At 39.7% G+C, this 24,198-nt stretch overlaps 1 protein-coding gene and 1 pseudogene across 2 annotated transcripts in view; both read right to left on the bottom strand.

Moving 5' to 3' along the window:
• Positions 1 to 24,198, bottom strand: part of gosr1 (golgi SNAP receptor complex member 1) — a 116,706-nt gene that overhangs the window by 16,052 nt on the left and 76,456 nt on the right. For both annotated transcript variants that reach the window (XM_080210518.1, XM_080210519.1), the window contains exon 7: positions 5,287 to 5,316. In XM_080210518.1, coding sequence (XP_080066644.1) covers positions 5,287 to 5,316 — 30 coding nt within the window. The remainder of the gene's footprint in view (positions 1 to 5,286; positions 5,317 to 24,198) is intronic.
• On the bottom strand, positions 20,065 to 20,599 carry LOC145357559 (small ribosomal subunit protein uS19 pseudogene; annotated as a pseudogene).

Here is a 24,198-nt window from a genome sequence, read left to right as displayed (position 1 = left end):
TCTGGGTAAGACACTGGGACACGGATGTTACATAAGACATAAATAACTACAGATTCTTTAAATTTTAGTTTGTTTATTAGTTTCACAAGGATAGGCTTACATTAACACTACAATGAAGTTACTGTGAAAATCGCCACATTCCTGCACCTGTTCAGGTACACTGCGGGAGAATTTAGCATGGCCAACACACCTAACCAGCACATCTTTCAACCTGTGGGAGGAAACCGGATCACCCATAGGAAACCCACGCAGAACATGCAGATTCCGCACAGACACTGACCCAAGCCGGGAACTGAATCCAGGTCCCTGGTTCTGTGTGGCAGCAGTACTAACCAGTGTGCTGCCCCTAGTTTTTGCCAAAATTCATGAAATCCCCCTTTTCTCCTGCTTGCATGATAATGTTCATGCTACCTGTCAGAAGCTACATGATTTGGATCAACAATGATTTATTATAAATTAAACTCTAATTGATTTTGAAAAGGTTTTGGAATGGGATTTAATCACAGCACATCAAGTACATGGGATGTCAATCAAATCTGATTCTAGCTAAAATCACCAGCACCCAGAATGCCATTTTCAAAGCAAGATACTTAAAAATATAAAAAGAGATGATATAAGCTTATTAATCATCAGATATAAAACCCATGACAAGAGTTTAAGCAGTATAGATGGCCAAGTCTCTCTCATGAAATGGGTAAGAAGTGGTATGAGAGAATGTTCAGAGAATATTTTTCTAAGAAATGTGGAAGCTGCCACCAGTGTAGTACAAGTCCTAATGTTTGAATTCAAGTTCAATACATTTCACAACTTCATGATAATGGACCCAGTTTCCAGATTAATTAGATGACAACTTCTTCCGTTTAGGGTTATGAGGTTTATTTACACAAAGTTTTCCGTAAGTATTCCCCAAAAGGCAGCCCTAATCCTTTGGTTAATAGCTGTGGACAGTCAATGGCAACAGAGCTGTAATATAAATACAGCATTGTCAAAGGTAGGTTAACAGACTTCTCATTTTTGGCAACATCATGCCCATCGTGATTAATAACTACACTCTCACTCCCCCAGTTTACAATGCTATAGATCAGTAGCATTTTGCTAATAGTTTACTACTAATCATTCTCTTAAATTTGTGATGCAGATACCTGGAATTAGATCAAAAGATCCTGATAGTTTAAGTGAGGTAATTTTCCTGAATTGCAAATGTTCCAATACATTTCCTGTTGTGCACTGTTTTGCCTTGATACACAGGGAGCAAAGCTCTTTCACAAGCCACGGAAGGTCTGTTTGCAGTCTGAGCAATTACCACAGTATAACTGATCAGACAGACTGTGATACTATTCAGCTGTGGCTGGAAGGAAGGAGAGAACAAAGAGGGTTTAATCTATGAGTAGAGAGAGACAGCAGGGAGATCATAAAGAATAATTTCAGTATTTACATAGTAGAAAAAAGGCCATCCAGCCCAATTAGTCTATTCTGGTGTTTAGGCTCTTCCCATCTTATATCACCTAAGCTAAATATGAAAAGAGCTGTGAGCCAACAGGGTCAAACTGTAGTGAAGAAGAAAAGCTATCATATTGATTGGATGCAGAAAAGAACCACTATAAACTCAGTGAAGGGAGAATAGTGAAGAATAGCCCAGAAATGCCTGCCTGAGAATGAGACTCCAGGTCAGTTTTAGCACCACTAAGTCAAGTAAGGCTGATCATACCAAAATGTTTCCTCCCAGCCACAGTACTACATGTAATATTATGCTGCAATATGTTATCACAGGGCATGGGTATCTGTTCTCAAATTTAAGTAGATGAGGAATGCTACTTCAATAGAACAGTAAAGAGAATTCAAATCAGCAGGTGAATAAGTCAGCTTGCATGCCTAATTCAGTTACATTGCAGTACTGGCAGAATGCCCTGGAGGAGGTCCTTGCAAGCCCTCTCCACATAGAAAAAATTGCATTATTGAACATTTTATTACAACAAAGGTTGACTCCACTTCTAACTACATTTACTTAATAGGAATGAATGCATAAAAGGCAGCTGCATATGAAAGTCTTCGTTCTGAACGCCTACTATATTTGGCTTTCACTGAGATAGCCAAGAGGCTCAGCAGACAAAATGCACTGTAAATTAAAATTACTGCCTTTGCTACTGTGAAGTGACTTGAGCAATTTGAGAACAAAATAGATTTTCAAATAGGTTTACAGCAGACTTTTCCCGATGTTCTGTCAGTGTTGCTGTAAACAAAATTTAGAACAATTGTTTAAAAAGAATTGTTTAATGACAGATGGTATCTTTGTGGTCTTAAATGCCACCCCCCCCCCCCCCCAAATATGTAATGGTCATTTCCTTAGGAAACGACATCAACATATGGTTACGGCAGAGGCTACAAGACAATTTGAGCACAATTTTCTCAGGTCAAGAAATTCATATAAAAGCATACGTGCATTTTTATGAACTGCAGCAAATAAATATTCCTAATGTGAAAGAACGCCATGTTTATTTCAGTGGTTTTTGAGGCAAAATAATTCTGACTTTAAAAATTCAGATGCTATTCATTCTTGTAAACAACTCACAGGGCATATGAAATCAGATATGGATTGCAAACTAAATAGGAATTGGTTTAACAGATAATTCAGTTACATCTGTTGACAATTGTAAAATATTTGCATTTTAGTTGGGTCAATTTATAGTTGTACTTCATACCAATCTACAGATATATAAATGCATTATGTGACCCAAAACCTAAAGCACTCCCAGATTTTGAATTATACCATGACAGAAGAAGTTAAAAGTTTAAAGTTTATTTATTAGTCACAAGTAAAGTTTACATTAACACTGCAATGAAGTTTCTGTAAAATTCCCCTAATCAGCACACTTTGGCACCTATTCAGGTCAAGGCACCTAACCAGCACGTCTTTCAGACTGTGGGAGGAACTGGAGCACCCGGAGGAAACCCATGCAGAAACGGGGAGAACGTGCAAACTCCACACAGACAGTGACCAATGACTAACACTATTTGAATAAGTAAGTGTGTCCCAAGGTTCTAGGAACCAACTGAGGTGTTTTGCTCAGCTACATTTTGTCTGTCTCTAACCGAAGGAAAACACTTCTAAACATAACTGACAATGTAAGATCACACACTGCCAAATCATACGTAAATGTGCTTAATATTTTCCAAACAAGACAAAGGTGCACATCAACCATACTCACAACATTTAACAAAGCTTTTGGAACACCCAAATGCTGCTTGGTGGGGGAGAGACAACAGCTTTTCATTTTACACAGTGGCAGTGTGTTAAACTATTAAAATTGATATATAGATTATTTCAATTCACTAAATACATTTACATCTGTAACTAAACTATTTCTTGGACAGACACATTTACATATTCAAATTATACAAAGTACTTTCTTTTAAAAAAGAATCTGTATTTACACTTATTTAAATATCGTCAGTTGTACCCCGCTTTAGTGTTGATTTTTAAGTTGCAGTTTCTTTCTCACTTTCAATGGAACAAATGAGGGTTTTGATGCTAACCCTAATTAAAGGAGTGGGAACAAGACTTTGTGTCTGTCATTCTTCATCCCAATGTTTAGGATGAGCTGAAAATGTAAGAATGATTTTTTTGAAAGTACAGTGCCCAAAATTACTGGAAGTATGAAAGTATTAAAAATTCCAGCCAAAGGTCTTGTTCTGATACTACTAAGATCAGCAACTTGGCACTGATAACTGCACATTGGGAGGGCTAAAGCCTTTTGCACTTACATAGGTTTGAGGCCACAGATGTAAACTTATTTGCAACATTGCATTATCTTGAAAAAAACTATCCCTTCAATGCACGCGAAGTAGGATTATCAGAATATCACATTAACAGCAAGAATTTTGTCTTGCAACAAAGCTGTTACCTAAACAAAAATGTAACTAACACAAAAACAGAAAATGCTGGAAAATCTCAGCAGATCTGACAGTATCTGCAGAGAAAGAATACAGCTAATGTTTTGCGTCTGGACGACTCTCCATCAGAGCTTTTATATAAAAAATGTAACTGACTTGTGCTATCACCGATGGTTAATAGGACTTTTCACTTTAAAATATCCAGCAATATTGCCATCCACACAACTCACTTTGATTACATCAACCTTAGAAGAACACTGTATTTCACTGGCATAACATTTTCCAATTATTCCTTAGTCTCTTTTAATGAGATGAGTTTAAAGTTTATTTATTACTGTCACAAACAGACTTATATGAAGTTACTGTGAAAATCCCCTAGTCACCACACTCCGATGCCTGTTCGGGTACAATGAAGGACAATTTAGCATAGCCAATGCACCTAACGAGCATGTCTTTCAGACTGCGGGAGGAAACTGGAGCACCCAGAGGAAACCCATGAGACATGGGGAGAATGTGCAGACTCCGCACAAACAAACAGTGACCCGAGCCGGGAATCGAACCCGGATCCCTGGCACTGTGAGGCTGCAGTGCTAAGCACTGTGCCACCATGTTGTCCTGCAGCCAATTTAGTGAAAATTTTTAGCGAAAGCCATTGGCTAATGCCCAGTCGGAACTGAAATCAGGGTGTTAGTACATATTTCACACAAAGGGTAAAAACAAATTACTGCAGATGCTGGATTACTGACTCAAAATGTTAGTTCTAGTATCTCTCCACAGATGCTGTCAGGCCTGCTGAGATTTTCCAGCATTTTCTGTTTTTGTTTCACATAAATAAGAACATAAGAACATAAGAAATAGGAGCAGGAGTAGGCCATCTGGCCCTTCGAGCCTGCCCCGCCATTCAATAAGATCATGGCTGATCTGTCGTGGCTCAGTTCCACTTTCCCGCCCTCTCCCCATAACCCTTAATCCCTTCTCTTATCAAAAACCCATCAACTAAAGGACTAATGTAGCCAAAACCTAGTGCTTACCAATGATCTTGGAATTTTTTTTTAAATTGACATGTGGAAACGGGTAGTTTCACAATTTTTGGATTAGATAATGTAGTTTAGAGATCTTTATTAAAACATTTTTTAATGAGCTGAAGTTGACTCCAATTTGTTCAGAGTAAAGCAAGGACTTATAATTCACCGTATTAGCTTCATGGAACATTTGTAAAAGCATGAAGCAGCAAAGAAAATAGATAAAACAAATCACAAAATAAAACAAAAATCATACTAAACCACTCTATAAACTTTATACCAGGAATGAACTTGAAACAAATTGCAAGCTTACAGTTAACGGAAATCTTGCACTTGCTTAGAAATAGGAAGATGTTTGCTCATGCGACATTACCTGATTGTATCTTCTATCAGCCGATCTGAGCTGCAAAAGAAAGGGAGAAGAATCAGTACAATGAGAAAATAGTCTGTTAGATAAAGTTAGATATATATATCTCCATTAGTTTTTCAATCTCCAATACTAAGAAGTGAATGTTAAACTGAAGAGAAATAGGTTCACCCATGGCATTGCCAGCATAAATATTTCACAGTTTCAGCTTCACTCCAGCAGAATGCAGAAGAGAGTATGACAAGAAATTAATTGCACCAAAACACTCCAGACTATTTTTGCATACCTATTAGGTCAAGCTGCTTTGCTGAAGGTGACTAAAGTATCTCCAGAGCAACAGCATTTGCTAACAACTCTTAATCAACACTCTCACTGAGCAACAGAATATTTTTTATTAATCCAGCCAAATGCATCTCTCCTTTTCCCAAGTGCATTAAAATTGGTGCTCCAACTCTGAAACGTACAAGCCTCATTTCCAGAATAGTTACAGAATACAACTATAATCTTTCTTTAAAATTCAATGCTTCTAAGTGTATTGGAATACATTCTAAATTGGGAACAATGCTGCTTAAAAGTTTCTTTCTAAAGCCCACATGGAGATTGTGCAATCTTACAAATCATTGGTTGAGAAATAAGTGTTAATTGCACCACTAAGTTCATGTAATATTAAACAGCACAGCTAACAGAAATTCTCAATCATACTATAATTTGACGTTGCCACTATTCTGTACGGTTAATGTGCACGTCAAATAAATTATGCATTTTTCCATCAACCGTAAAACATAAGATGAAAAGCAAAATGGAGGATGTCAGCAATCATTCACAGACCAAGTACTGGGTTAGCAACACACCAGGGCGAGAGATAGTACAGCAACAATGAAAAAAAACGTAGAAATTGCAAATGAAAACAACGCATGCAGAAAATGTATAAAAGATCTGTCAGCATCTGAAAACGATAACACAGGTATCAAAGCCATAACACTACAGAACGGACAACTTAAAATACAGGCAAGCACCTACATGACAGAATGGGGAAGAGAACCAGGTTGGATGGGTGTATGAAAAGAGGCAAAAAATGCATTTGAGTAAAAGCCACAGAGATTGTAACAACCAAGAGGAAATGAGTAGAACATTCAAACTCCTTCAGCGAGCAGATGTCCTTTATATGGCACAAAAAAACCCCTCAGTTTGGCAAACTCAAAAAATAAGCAACCAGCTAACAGAACGAAAAAGCATACATGAAACCAGAAACAAGAGAAAAACACAGTCCCAACAACACCTGCCTGTAGTTACATTCTGAAGGGATACATCAAATCGCCACAGGGCCCAGGTGAGAACACAGCCCCCCACCCTCCCAAGTACTCCAGCACCACTGCTGAAAAGTAATTAGGGGAATGCAACAAGCATCTGAAGTTACTAAAGAATTTTGGATTGCCAAGGAAAAAGATGAGATGCTATTCTAGAAGTTTCTTTTGAGATTGGCCTCCTGTACACAGCTCTAACCAAAGATAGAATAGCTTAAGAGAGGGAATGGGAAGAGCATTAAGTAGTTAGCTGAGGTCCACACAAAGATAGAGTGGAAATGTTTAGCAAGAAATTAGCACAATATTGTAAGATAATGGTGGAGTAGGAGACAGATTCAACAATGGCACTACATTCCTTTATAAAAGGAAGAAAACTTTATTGCTCTTACCAACATCAAGTAGATTATCTGTGAGCAGTGAATACACTACATTAATTAGCGCACAGGACTTCACAAAAGATGTCATTAAAATACAGGTGAGGCAAGATGTGCAGGTTAGGTTGATTGGCCATGCTAAATTGCCCAACGTGTCAGAGTGACGAGCAGGGCAAATACGTAGGATTACGGGGATAGAGCCTGAGGGTGGGATTGTTGGTGGTGCAGGCTTGATGGGCTGAATGGTCTCCTTCTGCACTGTGGCGATTCTATGAATGCAAAAATTCTTTGCTGTGCATTTGGTTTCATGGGACTTGTGGGACAAGTATAGTGACAAGACTACTCCTGGCCAGAATAGAGATAATTGGGTAATTCCCTAATCAATCATGCCTGGAGGCTCTATTACTGTACATGACTGAAATGGATTGTGTGTACACATTTTTGCTGGAGAAATAAACCTGCTTTTTATCTGGAAACATTTTCTGTGTTTTGCTGCTTTCATGAGCAAAGTCACAGACAAGATTTGAGCATTCCTTTCTACTGCCTGTTATCAGTAAGTTGGTTCTTACCAGTGTCCCCCAATTTTAACAACCAGCAGCAAGCTTTTGAGTTTAAAAATAAAGATGATTATTTGTCATATACTTACCCCAAAATGATAACATTTCACTCACTCATTCCAGACACACATACTCACACCCAGATATAGATTATAGGTAATAACATACTGTTACAGTTTATAATTGTCAGAGTCTCTTTCATGACAAGCCTGTGGGGTTTATTAGAAGCAGCAGATTCTTGGTAGTCAAAGGGAAGGTCTTGTAAAGCGCAGGTTCAGCAGCAGATCTCTTGTAGTTTGAATTTCTAGGAGGCTAGTTCTTCTTTCTGTTGGAGTCTCCAACTTTCAAGGTTAATTACCTTAACTGCTTTAAGGTTTACAGCTAATTTGGTAGCTTTTGATGGAATTCTCTCTCTGTTGCTGCAAACATATGATTATCCCCTTTTGAATGAGTTCAGGGAGAAGGCGTAGATTCAACATCAATCTAGAAAGTTTCTTTTGTTCCGTCGAGACAGGGAGTGGTTTCAGTCCTGAAGAGTGGTCAGGTGTCCCTGGAGTGGATAATGTTTGGAGCCTTTCAGTTTTTAGAAATAAGTATCAACTGGAGCTCCATAATATCTTGGAACATGATAACAAATAGACTTGACACGTTGTGAGATATATCATGTGCGAGTCCTGCCCTGCCTCCAACTCACTGGCTAATGCAGTAGACACTCAATAGATACTTGTAGCAAAAGAAATAGAAACGGTGGCATAGGAGACAGATCCAACAATGGCACTACATTCCTTCATAAAAGGAGGAAAGCTTTATTGTACAAAATATACAGTTTAAAAAAATGTCACCAACTAGAATTACCATTTCAATTTCAACCAACCTTGCATATAGGCATGATCAAAAAGCATAGTGGGAGACTCAGAATTGGGAAGAACATTTTACATATTACAGAGTCATAAAATAATAGAATCATACAGCACAGAAGAGGCCCTTCGAACCATCGAGTCTGTACCAACAGATTAGAAACACCTGAACTCCTATCTAATCCCTTCTGCCAGTACTTGGCCTGTAGCCCTGAATGTTTTGTACCTGTGCCCATTCAGGTACTTTTTAAAGGATATGAGGTAACCTGCCTCTACCACCCTCCCAGACAGTACATTCCAGACTGTCATCACCCTCCTCACATCCCCCCTAAACATCCTGCCTCTCACCTGTAACCTATGTCCCCTCATGACTGATCCTTCAACTAAGGGGAACAGCTGCTCCTTATCCACTTTGTCCATGTCCCTCATAATCTTATACACCTTGATCAAGTCACCTCCCAGCGTTCTCTGCTTCAACAAAAATAATCCAAGCCTATGCAACCTCTCTTCATAACTTAAATATTCCATCCCAGGCAGCATCCTGGTGAATCTCCTCTGTACCCTCTCCAGTGCAATCTTATTGTTCTTATAATGTGGTGACCAGAACTGCACATAGTACTCTAGCTGTGGCCTCACCAAAGTTCTACACAACTCCAACATGACTTCCCCGCTAATGTAATCTATGCCTAAATTGATAAAAGCAACTGTTCCATATGCCTTTTTCACTACCGTACTAACAAGCCCTTCCAGCTTCAGAGATATGTGGACAAACACGTCAAAGTCCCTTTGTTCCACAGAACTTCCTAGCGTCCTATCATTCATTGAATAATTCCTTTTCAAATTACTCCTTCCAAAGTGTTTCACCTCTCACTTTTTAGGGTTATGTTCCACCTGCCACTTATCTTCCTATTTGACCATTCTATCAATATCTTCTTGCAGCCCGAGACACCTCATTGTTAACCAACTGGCCAATCTTTGCGTAATTTGCAAATTTACTAATCCTATCTCCCACATCGTCATCTATGTCGTTCATATAAATGATGAATAGGGGGCCAACACAGATCCCTGTGGTACGCCATTGGACACTGGCTTCCAGTCACTAAGGCAGCCTTCTGTCAACACCATCTGTCTCCTACAACTGAGCCAATTTTGAATCCCCTTGACTAAATTACCCTGTATCCCATGTGCAGTTACCTTCTTTACAAGTTTCCCATGTGGGACCTTGTCAAAGGCTTTGCTGAAATCCATATAAACTATATCAACTGCACTATCCTCATCTACACACCTGGACACCTGCTCAAAAAATTCAATCAAATTTGTTGGGCATGATCTGTCTCTGTTGAAGCCATGCTGACTATCCTGATCAAGCTTTGCTTCTCCAAGTGGAGATAGATGCTCTCCTTCACAAGTTTCTCCAATAGTTTCCCCACCACTGATGTGGGATCCACTTGTCTGTAGTTCTCTGGTGTAGGAGGAGGTACAGAAAACATTTGATTTTGAAGACTATTAAAACAAGGTAGACTATTTTAGATTGGGTTCACAGTGTGCCTTCTATATACTATAAAGAAGCATAAAGTGCCTAAAATATATAAACCATGCAAAGGTATTGTCTTCACAGATATATATAATCATCGGTAGAAAATTTTGAATAAATATTGTAGATTTACAAAGTATTTTTAAATGCCTTGTAAACTTTGGCCAAGGTGCAGCCTTCCCTAATACATAATGGGAAACGAGCAGAACTAATGTGAAATATTCATTCAACATTTTACCAATGTCCTCTGGCTTCACCCACAGATTACCCCCTTTGTCCCTAATGGGTCCTATTCTTTCGCTGGTTTCCTTTATGTACTTATAGAATATCTTGGGATTTTCCCTACTTTTACCAGCCAGAGCTTTCTCATATCCCGCTTTGCATTTCTAATTGCTTTCTTAAGCTCTAGCCTGCACTTTCTACACCTCACTAATGCCTCCTCTGATTTGCTCCCCTTGCAATTTTTGTTTCCTTCTCATGGGCTTACGGTGAGGGGGGAGAGATATAACACAGATATTAGAGGGAGGTTTTTCACACAGAGGGTAGTGGGGGTATGAAATGCTCTGCCAAGTAAGGTGGTGGAGGCAGGCACACTGGATTTGTTTAAGAGTAACTTAGACAGGCACATGAGTGGGTTGGAGATGGAAGGATATAGGAGATCGTTTTAAATAAGGTTCATTAGCATTGGGACGTCCCTGGTAAGGTAAAAGGATGTGGTATGATAATAATATTTTTCTCTTTTAATTCACGGTTTTAAGTCGGTCCGCCTTGTTGTCCGATGAGGGGCATATACGCGATGAGTCGTACTTGGGCTGCTCTTGAATGTTCAAGAGTGGCCTAAGTGCTTCATGTCGTTAGTGTGTACTTAAACTGGACCAGATGCTGGGCAACACAACAGCTCAGTGACTATCACTGTTTGCTGTGCAGACACATGGATTTGGGCCAGTGTCTGTGGGAGTTTGCGCATTCTCCCCGTGGTTGCGTGGGTTTTCTCTGGGTACTCCGGTTTCCTCCCACACCCCAAAGATGTGCTATTAGGCTGATTGGGAGTAATAAATTGTCCCTAAATTAGTTTCCCTCTAGGTGGATTGCCATAAAACAATAGATAAGGGTCATGGGTGGAGGGGGTAATGTTAAAATGGCAGCGTGGGCTCGTTGGGCCGAAGGGCCTGTTTCCCGGGCTGTTTTTTGTTTTTTGTTCATCGTATCCTGAATGTCAAAAAATAAATTCCTCTTGCATAATTAAATGTAACGTGAACAAATCCTTATCATTGGTGGGAAGGTTTAATATTATAAACTCACTTAAAATGTATAGACTACACACACTAGATTCTCCAAAGGAAAATATCACCATGCATGATTTTAACAATCACTTGGGAACAAAATTGAACTGTATCTTCTAACACTTGGTCATCTATAATTAACAGCAAAGCTATAAAATCATTACAGGATGACAACATTAAACATTACGAAAATGAAGTTAATGCAGAAACTAACACTCTTCAAAATCTTAATGGCTTCTTATTGACTAGAACAGAGCTAAATAATGCAGGCTCAATAAAGACATGAACAATTTCCCTGGATTCTGATCAGTATTTTCAATGGTGGGGAAAAAATAAACATAAAAATAAATAAATGGGACAAATATACATAACAATAAAGCATCATGGGCCGGGTGGGGGTAATATAAATAATTTCCATAATGACGATAGTTTAACATTTCCCAAGTAGGCACCAATATAGAACAACTCTCAGGGCATGGTTTGGACCATTGATGTGCAGAAATTTAGCTGTTCAGATCAAACTCATTAGCTGCTTGTCTCCCGACCAAAAAAATCTCTCGGAACAATAACAAGAAACAAATGTTCTTTTTATTCATGGGGTGTGGGTGTCACCAGAGAGGTCAGCAGTTACTGCCCATCCCAAATTACCTTGAGAAGATGATGATAAGCTGCTTTATTGGACTGAAGCATGCTCTTGAGGTGTAGGAACACTGATACTGCTGTTAGGGAGGGAGTTCCAGGATTTTGACCCAGTGACAGTGAAGTAACAGCAACATACTTCAGGATGGTGCATTAAATGGCCAGCTTGGATTTGTCTTGTTTCTTGTGTACAGGATAGACCAATTTCACATTGCCAGGGGCACGGCTAGTTCTGGAGCACAAGTCTTCAATGCTAATCCCAGAATGTTGTCAGGGCCACATAACCTGTGTAGTATCCAGTGCCTTCAGCTGTTCTTGACATCACATGGAGTGAACTGAATTGACTGAGGACTGGCATCTGTGATGCTAGGGACTGCAGGATGAGGTGGATGGATTATCCAATCAGCACTCCAGGCTGAAGTTTGCTACAAATATTTCAGTCTTATCTTTGGCACTGATGTGCTGGACTCCTCCATTGTTGAGCATGGGTATATTTGTGGAGCCTCCTCCTCCAGGGTTGTTTAATTGTCCACTACAATTCATGACTGGATGTGGCAGGACTGCAGAATTTGGATCTCATTCATTGGTTGTACAATCACTTAGCTTTGTCAATTGCATGTTGCGTACGATTTGACATGCAAGTCATCCTACGTTCTAGCTTCACCAAGCTGGCATCTCTCATTTTTAGGTATGCCTGGAGTGCAGCCAAACTACAGGACAAACGGTAATCTGTTCAACCTCTGCTAACTGCAGGCCAAGTCCAAGGGCATCTTATTGCCTGCCACTGAACTACAGAATGCAGAAGATGTTTGTGTCTCTGGGCATCTCAAGTCCAAGCTACAGTCAACACCTTCATCAAGATGCATGACAGCACAGGCTTTATTATAAAGAGCCATAAGAAAAGGGTGTTCCACCAACTCCCTCTACTCACCCCTGTTACATCAAATGACAAGGTCCAAAACTGCCTTCAGTGTTTCAACGCAGCCTTGTCTGCCTGAGGAAGAATGTGGTTAAAGATCTGAACCTCAGACCAGACACACAGTCTACAAAGCAATAGTGATACCTGCCCTCTTATATGAGTCAGAGACATGGATTATGTATAGCAGGTACCTCAAACCCTGGAGAAGTACCATCATTGCTGCCTCCGCAAGATCCTGCTGGCAGAACAGGTGCACCAATCCCTGTGTCACTCAACAATGGAGAGCACACTCAATGTGAAGACATGACTTCATCTCCACAAGGGCTGTGCAGTGGCCAGTCCTATCAATACTGTCCCAGGCAGATGCATCTGCGACACGTAGATTGGTGAGGTCAAGTAGATCTTCCTTTTTGTTGATTCCCTCACCACTTGCCAAACAGTCAGTCTAGCAACTGTGTCCTTTAAAACTCAGCACTGTAAAGTGATATTACTCCAAGATCTATGGAAACATTTCTCATGTCTCACTTGAGGGCCTAATTGTTTACTGCAATAAACAATCATGCTTCCCTACATTTGAAGTCTAAACAGGCCAATGGCATGGTTTTCCCCTCCTGCTCGAGATGTTAGATAATCTCACCCAAAGATGGGTCGGGGGATAATAGTAATTTGGCCTCAAAATCTCTGGATAAGGAAGGAAGAAATATACAAGTCGGTCAGGGTGCTGACAGACAATTGCTCTCGAGTGATTTCTGTGACCAACTGTAAACATGCGCATGTTAGGTCAAAGATAAGGCTTTGCTCTGGATCTCTACATGTCTCAATATCTTGCCAACACTCAGGCTGGAATTTTACCGACACACCCAGGAGGGGTTCACAGAATGGAATTCTCTGTTGGCCTTGGGTGAGGCTCGTAAAATCCCATCCTCAATGTCCAGGATCACATAAAGAATGGTCGCTTGGGTGAAGATGCAGTGTTCTACCAGCAGTTGTGTAATCACACCCCATCATTAAGCATTGTCTTCAGAACAAGGGGAGGAAAGCAGTAGCCAAAATGGGCTACTTGACAGGAGGAAAGTAAAAGTTAGACTTGTTTTCACTAACTTAAGTCAAGACTAATATTGATGATGTTGGCCATTATTTACCAACATCAACCAAAAAATTTTTGAAACAGAAATTCCATTCAATTTCCTAACAGTCACGTCTTCCTACTTTCTCACCTAAAGTTTGACAACAGTAGTTAGCATAACCGAGATGAGTTTGCAACCCATTCACAGCACAAATTAGATTAATAAAATTACCTTAATTCTTAGGCATAGAGAAAATAACACTGGAACAGATGACTTCTAATAGTTATTACTTTATCTTCATTTATTGGAATGGGAAAATAAATAGGCTTATTTGAATATAGCCACCTGCACAGTCCAAACTGAACTGCAAACTATTAGAAGTTTTGTACTCCAGCTTTCATTGCAATGAATAATTCTTAAGAATCTTATCCAATCATTTTAACCTATTTAGATTCTCAAATTGCTCATTGATCTCTGATGCCTGGGTTAGTCAGATATATTTTGCACATTTAACTTCACATTTTCCAATCTCTTTTAAAGACACAGGATCATGCTGGGATATGTGCCATGGATACTAACTAGTCTCCGGAACCTCACTCATTTGGTCATTCGTTGAGTAACAGCCTACATAGCAGGTCTGCATTTACCATAGCTGAACTCCAATCTATCTTTTCCATGGCATCTATGACACAAGTGTCACAGTAATCATGAGACTCTAACTGATTCGACCCCTGCACTAGCTAATAAATTCTGAAGTCATCTGTAGCCTTTTAGTGCTGGCACCTTTAAATTCTTGTAAGAATTCTTTTTCACATTGTAGATATTTTCATTGAAAGATATTTTCATCTCATACATACTTCGAACTGATTCTGATTCGAACTGGCATCATGCAACTATTTCCATTCAAAATATTTGTTTGAGATGCTCCTTTTGATACCAATTCGCAAATATTTTTCATCGAATGGCAAATTAAGGTCAAGTGTCTCAGATGAGGGACATTCATTAGATAATGAAACCAAAAGAGAAAATGCTGGAAAATCTCAGCAGGCATGGAAGCATCTGTATGGAGAGAAAAGAACTGACATTTCGAATCCAGATAACTCTTTGTCAAGGCTTTGACAAAGGGTCATCTGGACTTGAAATGTCAGCTCTTCTCTCTCCTTACAGTTGTTGCCAGACCTGTTGAGATTTTCCAGCGTTTTCTCATTTGGTTTCAGATTCCAGCATCCGCAGAAATTTGCTTTTATTCATTAGATAATGGCTTGTGTATTGACATTGGTGGTGGGTTGCAGAGTTAAGAGTTATTCATTTGTAATGTCCCACTTTGTGAATATATCTAAAACTACGGGCGGCACGATGACACAGCGGTTAGCACTGCTGCCTCACAGTGCCAGGAAACCGAGTTCAATCCCTGGCTTGGGTCACAGTCTGTGCGCCTTCTGCATGCTCTCCCTGCGTCTGCGTGAGTTTCCCTGGGTGCTCCAGTTTCCTCCCACTGTCTAAAAGACATGCTGGCTAGGTGTATTGACCAAGCTAAATTCTCCCTCAGTGTACCTGAACAGGAGTGTGGCATCTAGGGGATTTTCACAGTAATTTCATTGCAGTGTTAATGTAAGCCTACTTGTGACTATTAAAATTTTTTTTACTGTGTGTAAGGATTGACTTCTGGTCTCCTCAATCACCAGCTAGCTGCGAGAGGTTTAACAATCGAGGATAGGTATGGTTTCCCATGAAATTTTTCTTCAGTTGTTAGCTTTCTCCAATTCTCTTTGCTGCATCCTGTGCAATTTTGGTTCCATAGCAGATTAACTGCCACTGCTACACCTGAAAGATCCTGTTTAATTGCTTTCTTATGCTGCTTCAAGAGAAAACACCAGCTTCTCGAAAAGCAGAAGCAGCAGAAATCAACACCTAATTTGAGAAAAAGCCTGATCTTTCAAAAAAAGTTACTTTGTTTTGATAAATTACACACACTGTAGGCTTAGTCCCTTTTTTTTACTCATTCGTGGACGTTGCAGGCTGGCCAGCATTTACTGCTCATCCTTAGTTGCCCTTGTTCATAGAAAGTTTGAGAGTCAATCACATTGCTGTAGCTCTGGAGTCACATGTAGGCCAGACCAGATAAGGACGGCAGATCTCCTTCCTTAAAAGACATTAGCAAACCAGGTGTGTTCTTCCAACAATGAACAATGGTTTCATGGTGATAAGTAGATTCTTAATTCCAGATTTTTTTAATTGAATTCGAATTTCACCATCTGCCATGGCAGGATTCGAACCCAGGTCCCCAGAACATTAGCTGAGTTTCTAGATTAATAATCCAGCGATCATATCACTAGGTCATCGCCTCCCCATCCACCACTTAAGTAGGTTATATGTCATGTTGGGTTACTGCTCAATGGTAGAACATAGATGTTTCAGTTCAGGCCACAGTGCAGAACAAAGGAAATCTAACAGCATCCAAAAGGACTGCTTCTAGTCAGTATAGCTTAACCTGTACAGTGACTTACTAATGAACAACACTGGATAAGCATGTTCATTCAGCTGCTGCAATGCAAAGAATACAACCATGAATAGATTCCCAGTGCATTTGTTGTATCTACATTGTCAGAACTGGTAACCAGCCAGAGGTGTGGCCTGGCCTATAAAAATCAGAGACAAATGATCAAAGGCAGGACTAAAAATGCTTGATTGCATGTATCACTCTGGGCCTGAATTTGCATATCACTGTGCAGCATAATAACAACATAAACCTGGATTGCTTACAAGCAATCTTTGCATTATTTTACTAGGGCGGAACTTACATTGTAGTTTTGGTATGGTGAACAGCCATCTAAGGTGTAGCTGTAACACCAGAAGTGCTGCACGAAGTGAATAAAATTATGGTTCAATGCATTACCTGTCAGGATCAGCCACAACACAACAGTGCCTGCAAAGGAGTGCCCTGGCAAGTCAGTAGCGCACTGTGCAATCATTCACGCTGTGATGACTGAAAATAGCTGAGCATACAACCTTTTACGAAAATATACAGGAAGGGGTGTAGGCTCACAGTAACGAGCAGTGGTCCAAGTATATGTCAGACTGTGTGAAGCTCTACTTTTCCTACTTTCTCAATTGGACAAGCAGAAAAGGAAGGCATTGCTTCCACTGCATTGCTATGTATATTGCTTAAGCACTCCATACTAGTAATAAACAGAGCTATTCTGAATTATAAGCATATAAAAGCCTTTTGACACCTTCAACACCAACAATTTGAAGCAAATACCAATGATGGGCAGGTTGGAAAACAACAGTTAGATTCCATTGGATGTTAACGACAAGTCTAATCTTGGCGTATGCTACAGAATTAAGACATGCACAAGATTAAATGCTATTTAGAAAATTAAATTCATTGTTCATGCTGCGTATGTAGAAGCAATCAAAAGAATGAACAATGATCAGGCAGGTATTCTTGTGAAGTTCTACACATTCACCGCCATAATTTAGGATAATTATTAGGAATGTCAGAAAATATATTTTATTCACAATGTAAATTCTTTGTTCCTGACCTATTTGAGGCAGGCTAAAAGTACAAATGCAAAACAATTAAAATCTGACTCACCCATGAACTATAAGAAGTGAATGTTTTAAAAATGGTAATCTCAAAGGACAACATTTTCTTTAAATCAACAAGGATCAAAAGCTAAAACATCGAATGTGGTCAATGCTATTCATGAATGTGCCTACTCTGGATTAAACATGACTAAAAATGAAACTGTATTGTCACAAATTGAAAAATTCTTTTTTCAAAGAATGCAAAAATATATACTTCCAAAAAGATCATGTAACTTGTGTAAAGTTACTGTGGTGACCTTATTGTAATAATTTCATGATGTTGAGATTTCGTATTTTTAATCTCAACTCCATTCAAAAGAAGCCATCATTTATTCCAACAGTTAGTTATACAAATGTTACTTCAAATTTGACTAAATATCATTATTCACATTGGAATTGGATCTACACTTGAAAATTAAAAAAAATGCAATGCTGTACCAAAAGAACACTGAGCTGCATGTGCCAATTGGGCTTCCTAATCAAGAAACGTATCGGATGAATTTGCATTAATATAGCACATACCATGTACAGAAATAGGCCACTACATTTCACAGACGCATTATCGGAAAAAATGAATACTGAAACAAAAAAGGACTGTTTTGAAACGAAATGTACCTTAAAAAGAGGAGGTGGTGGTTTAGAGTTAGAAGGTTTGGGAAGAGAACTCCAAAGTACGCACCAACATGGCCGAAGGCAAATCCATGAATGACAGGGCAAATGGGGTAGGATACAAAATAGGGCACAGCCAGCGGAATAAATCTATAGAAAATTTGTAGGGCTGGAGGAGAATGCAGAAACAACATGTAGGAAATAGAAAAGCCATCAAGGAACTTAAACATGAGAAATAGAATCTCAAACACGAGAAGCTGAGAGACTATATCCATCTGGACATGGTGAAGGATGAGCATGACATGGTACTGATTAGATGAGCAGCAGTGTTTTGGTTGATATAAAGTTTACAAAGGGTGGACAATGGGAGACCATTTAGCAGAGCCTTGGAATAATTGAGTCTAAAGGGTTTTAGAGGCAGTTGGACTGGTAAAAACAGGGATGGACAATGTTATTGGGATGATAGCAGATGGTTTTGGTGATAGATAGTGACAACTGTTGGCAACTTAAGGTCAAACAGAACCAGTGTTACGCCTCGTCTAGTTCAGCCAGAATCAATGACTGGGGGAGGCGAGGGTGTGTGTGCACATTGCACTTCTGCACACCAGAGTACAAGGCCCAGAAAATGGACAGACAACATCTGGGTTGATTAAGGAACAATTAAAAAAAAGACACAGCTCTTTAAAAATACAAAACAATTGGCAGTGGTCATTTATTACCACTTTAATGGCTTAAATAAACTGATCCTCATTGGTAATGTTAATCTGATCACAGAATCCCTACAGTGCAGAGGAAGTCATTTGGCCCACTGAGTCTGCACCAAATCTCCGACAGAGCATCTTACCCAGACCCTATCCCCGTATCACCGCATACTTACCCTGTTAATTTCCCTAAATTACACATCTTGCAGTAACCTAACCTTTAGTTGCATTGCCAGTGATTACTAAAGTTTTTTCATACATCAGGGTGGCTCCACTGACAAAAATTTCATCCACAACAGGTAATTTATGTGTATTTGTTAATGATGCATTGTATTTATTATGATCTTGGATTTTTACGAGATCACTTCAGAATGATTTATAACATGGGAAATTACACTGAAAATTAAATTGCCTTTAGCACTTCCAATCATGCAAATTGGAGAAAGGAAAAACTAGTTTAAAAACAAACAAATCAAAATGGATAAACTCCATAGACCTATGCCAAGTAATTGAATGCTAAATTTAGCTTCCATCCTATTTCTACAAAGTAAACCAGCCTCAAAAAGGTGAAGAAAATGTTACATGCATATAAAAGCTTTTTAAACACGTCTCAAGATTTCAAACAAGTTATGAAGAAGCCTGCAACTATGCAATTTATGGTTTCCCCCTCAGTTCTTTATAGAAATGCTATGGTGGCTCTTAAAACATTTTAAAATGGTTTGCGTCATTGATGATGTAAAATTTACACAGATTTTGCATGTCTTTTCATCTTTTAATTGCCTTCTCTCCTCACCCAAGAACTTTATGGACCCACATGCAGCAGCCACCCTCCAACATACCCCCTCAGCAGCCATTATTCATTTGAGAGTTTGACATTAAGTATTAACAGGCCATCAAGAGTGAGCCCAGTTCTGTTTTCACTCAGCATCCATATTTTCAGCAAGGGTTGCCATATTTAGAGCGAGAGTCCTGAGCGACTTTCTTTTCCTAACACCGCCCACACATCTGCTCAGAAGTTCAGATGGCATTAAGGATGTAATATAGAGTTGGAAATTGAAGTTGACGAGTCACACTAATTTACAAGATCACGTTTCATTCCATCTTCATGACACTTAAGAATTTATACTGTCAGGCTTAACTTTATAAAAATATTAGTATGCATTAGATTTTTCATATCCTGTGAAATTGAATTCTTGAGCTATACAGTAGAAATTAACAGTGGGAATGAGTAAATCAAAGAAGCCGGCATGGCAGAAATTGCAAGAACCCGATGTGATTAACTCTCCATTTGTAGCCAAAAAAGGATTTACAATGCAGAAATGTCAATTTCTGAAGTATTAGGTAGCTGACTAAGAATTTTGCACTTGTACTTTTAGTGTTACTACAAAAGGAACCAGTGGATTTTCTGCATGTCTTTCCACATCTTCTTTGCCTCTATCTATGGTTTTTTTCAAACTGGAACCGATTTTATTTACAGATTTCCATTGTAAACTGATTATTTCCAGTGGGATGAGCCTGGAGGAGTGAGTGGCACTGATGCCAGGTCTGCTGTGCTTGACAGGCTTGTAGGTGATGGAGAATTCACCAAGGTAATGGCCGATCATTTCAGGCTTGATTAAAGGTTTTGCCATTGTACACACCAACCATGTTGCCAACCATCTCTGGGAGGATAACCATATCTCGAAGGTGAGTTTTGACAACCTCTGGTTTCTCCATTGGTGGAGCTTCCTTTTTGGTCTTACGCAGCCTCTTCAGGAGGGACTGCTATTTGCGATGTAGGCCTCTGTTCACGCGCCTGCGCTGACGGGCACAGTGCAACTGCATCAGCTGTTCATAGGACATGTCAAGGAGCTGGTCCAGGTCAACACCTTTGTAGTAAATTTCCTGAATGTCCTTTTCTTTTTCTGCTCCACTTGGTCAGCCACTTTCAGTGCAAAAGTGGCACAGTGGCTCGCATTGCTAACTTTCAGCACCAGGGACCTGGCCTCGATTCCCGGCTTGGGTCACTGCCTGTATGGAGTCTGCACATTCTCCCCTTGTCTGCATGGGTCTCCTCTGGGTGCTCCATTCCCTCCCACAGTTCGAAAGACATGCTGGTTAGGTGCATTGGCCTAGCTAAATTTTCCCTCAGCATACCTGAACTGTCATCGGAGTGTGGTGACTATGAGATTTTAATTTCATTGCAGTATTAAAGTATAAGGTATATTTATTAGTGTCAAAAATAGGCTTACATTAACACTGCAATGAAGTTACGTGAAAATCCCTTAGTTGCCATACTCCAGCACCTGTTCGGATACAATAAGGGAGAATTTAGCATGGCCAATCCACCTAACCAGTATGTCTTTTTTGGACAGTGGGAGGAAACCAGAACACCTGGAGGGAACCCATGCAGACACAGGGAGAACATGCAGACTTCACACAGACAATGACCCAAATCGGGAATTGAATCCAGGTCTCTGGTGCTGTGAGGCAGCAGTGCTAACCACTGTGCCACCATGCCATACTACTTGGGACACTAATGAATAAATAAATGAATGTTGAGGCTGTAATAAGGGGGAAAATCCTTAACTGGAAAAGTATTAAGAGTATTGAAGAGGAAAAGGGTTAACAGGATTAACTGAAAAATAGGAACCAACAGATTGGAACTTCATGGAGGAGGTATTTAACCAAAGGTTGTGGTAAATTTTACAGCCGGGTAAAAAATGAGTCTATAAGTAGAGTCACAAATGGGTGGGAGAGGGAAAGACAAAGACTATCCATGAGAGGAATTGAAGTTCAAGATTCAATAAAACAGAGTGTCAGCTGGGGAACAGGGGAGGAAAATAATGTATAAAAGGTTACAAAGAGATGGGAGAAATTAAGATTTTATTCATTGACTTGGTCTACACTTCCCGCTGCCTTGGCAAAGTATAATTAAGGACCCCATGCACCCCAGACATTCTCACTTTCACATTCTTCTGGCGGGTAAGTGTCTGAGGTCACATTACAACAGACTCAAGAACAGCTTCTTCCCTGCTACCATCAGACTTTTGAATGGACCCACCTCGCATTAAGTTGATCTTTCTTGTAACACTACATTTGGCACTCTCTCTTTTCCTTCTCTATGAACAGTATGCTTTGTCTGCATAGTGTGCAAGAAACAATATTTTTCACTATATGCTAATACTTGCGACAATAACAAATCAAATTTTAAAAAAAGAGAATTGAGGGAAGTGAGACTTATCTGGAAATAGTGATAGAACTCCTGGGCATTTCAGTATAAAATGCAGTTGCTAAAAATTAATAGGCAAGTTGCTGAAAATACACTAGATGATTTCTGAAAGCAAACTACACTTACACTATTGTTGCAAAATTGGAGAAGCGTAATGTAATTTTGTCTCCCCACAAGGTGTTCTTTTGAGTGTGTGAATTTTATTATAGTAAGTTAACGGGACTTTTCATATTAAAGAGATAGGATTTTCTCAATTGAGTCCACCAACAGAACCTCACAGCTACATTCTTACTGAGGAAGGGTCTCAAGCCTGAAATATAAATGTCATTTTCCTGGTGGAAGCTGCACAATCCACTGAGTATTTCCAAGTTTTTTATTTTACTTTTCATCTTCATACAGGGTTGAAGTTTTGATCGGGAGCGGAATTGGAACATTACCTTCCAGCTGTTATACGTGTTCCTTTTCTCTCTGCAGAGTCAAGGGAAATGTAAACAATACTCCCTAGCTACATTTCGTAATGAGTCCCTGCTTCTTTCGGTCTAGTGGAAGATTTACAGACTAACTGGATTGTGCAGGGGGATTGGAAAATACATGTAACTTCTCTGGTGGCACTGAGAAGCATTCTCTCTTGTTTGGGGCAGGAAATTTTAAGATGTCATTTCTAGAAGAAGTGTGTAATTAGACAATGGAAGATTGGCAGTTTTCATTGTAAATATGCATGCAGAAATTTATAAACATATATAAGTAATAATCTCCAAAATGGTGATTGAATTACATCCGCAGGTGGTTTGGTTATGCACTGGCCTCTAACGATGATATAGCAATAAAAAAACTGACTAAAGAAAAATAGAATCATGGAACCACAGAACCTGCAAATTTTTGGACTATGGGAGGAAACTGGAGCACTGGAAGGAAACCCACGCAAACACGGGGAGAACGTGCAAACTCCACACAGTCATCCAAGGCTGGAACTGGACCTGGCTCCAGCTCCCCGGCTGCGAAACAAAAATTAACTCATTATCTCAGGGGATTTCTTGTTGACCCCTATTCCTCCCTGACCCTGGAAGCACTAAACACTACAAAGACGGATCTATTAGCTTTTGTCTTAAGCCATTAAGGTTTACAGATTCATTACATATACCCAAGTGTGAGTCTATTTTTTGTTAAAAGTGATCTTAAATTTTATCGACTCCACTAAAACTTAAAGAATTGCAAATAGAAATTTCCATTTGAACATCCAGTCTAAAATCGAATAGCACAGATATTTTTTCAATGATTGATAGATTCAATAAAATAAAAGGATGAATGTTGGACAAATTATAAATAGCATCTTATTTCAAGGAGTGAATACTGTTAAAACCAATATTCTTTTTTTAAATTCACCGTTAGGAAGGGAGCTTCTGGATTTTGACCCAGCGACAAATGAAGACACAGCGATATATTTCCAAGTCAGGATGGTGATGTTCTAATGTATCTGCTGCCCTGTCCTTCTAGATGGTTGTCATGGTGTGGAGATACCAGCGTTAGACTGGGGTAAACATAGTAAGAAGTCTCACAACACCCGGTTTGTTTGCTACCAAATAAACCTGTTAAACTTTAACCTGGTGTTGAGACTTCTTCTAGATGGTAGCAGTCATGCATTTGGAAGGTGCTGTCTAAGGAGCCTTGCTGAGTTCCTGCAGTGCATCTTGTAGGTAGTACACAATCCTGCTACTGTAAGTCAGTGATGGAGGGAGTGAATGTCTGTGGAAAGGATGCCAGTCAAGTGGCTGCTTTGTCCTGAATGGTGTCAAGCTTTGTGATTGTTGTTGGAGATGCACCCATCCAGGCAAGTGGAGAGCATTTCATCACATTCCTGACATGTACTTTGTAGACTTTGTGGACATGCTTTGGGTAGTTAATGGGGTGAGTTACTCACCCACAGGATTCTTCGCCTCTGATCTGTTCTTGTAGCTAGTTTTCAATTACAGTATTTTGAGGAAAGAATGATTCTGAAGTCCGCCTGTACCCTAAGACAGGTTTGCCAAACCTGAAAAATAAAGACAGGGATCCTTGGGGCGGCACAATGGCACAGAGGTTAGCACTGCTGCTTCACAGCTCCAGGGACCTGGGTTTGAATCCCGGCTTGGGTCACTGTCTGTGTGGAGTTTGCACATTCTCCCCACGTCTGCATGGGTTTCCTCCGGGTACTCCGGTTTCCTCCCACAGTCCAAAGATGTGCAGGCTAGGTTGATTGGCCATTCTAAATTGCCCCTTAGTGTCCAGGACGCAT

The sequence above is a fragment of the Carcharhinus amblyrhynchos genome, chromosome 23 (assembly GCF_965287045.1).
Source record: "Carcharhinus amblyrhynchos chromosome 23, sCarAmb.v2.hapA, whole genome shotgun sequence".
Taxonomy (NCBI): domain Eukaryota; kingdom Metazoa; phylum Chordata; class Chondrichthyes; order Carcharhiniformes; family Carcharhinidae; genus Carcharhinus; species Carcharhinus amblyrhynchos.
Note: the sequence above shows the minus strand (reverse complement) of the source record. Positions and strands in the feature narration are given on the sequence as shown.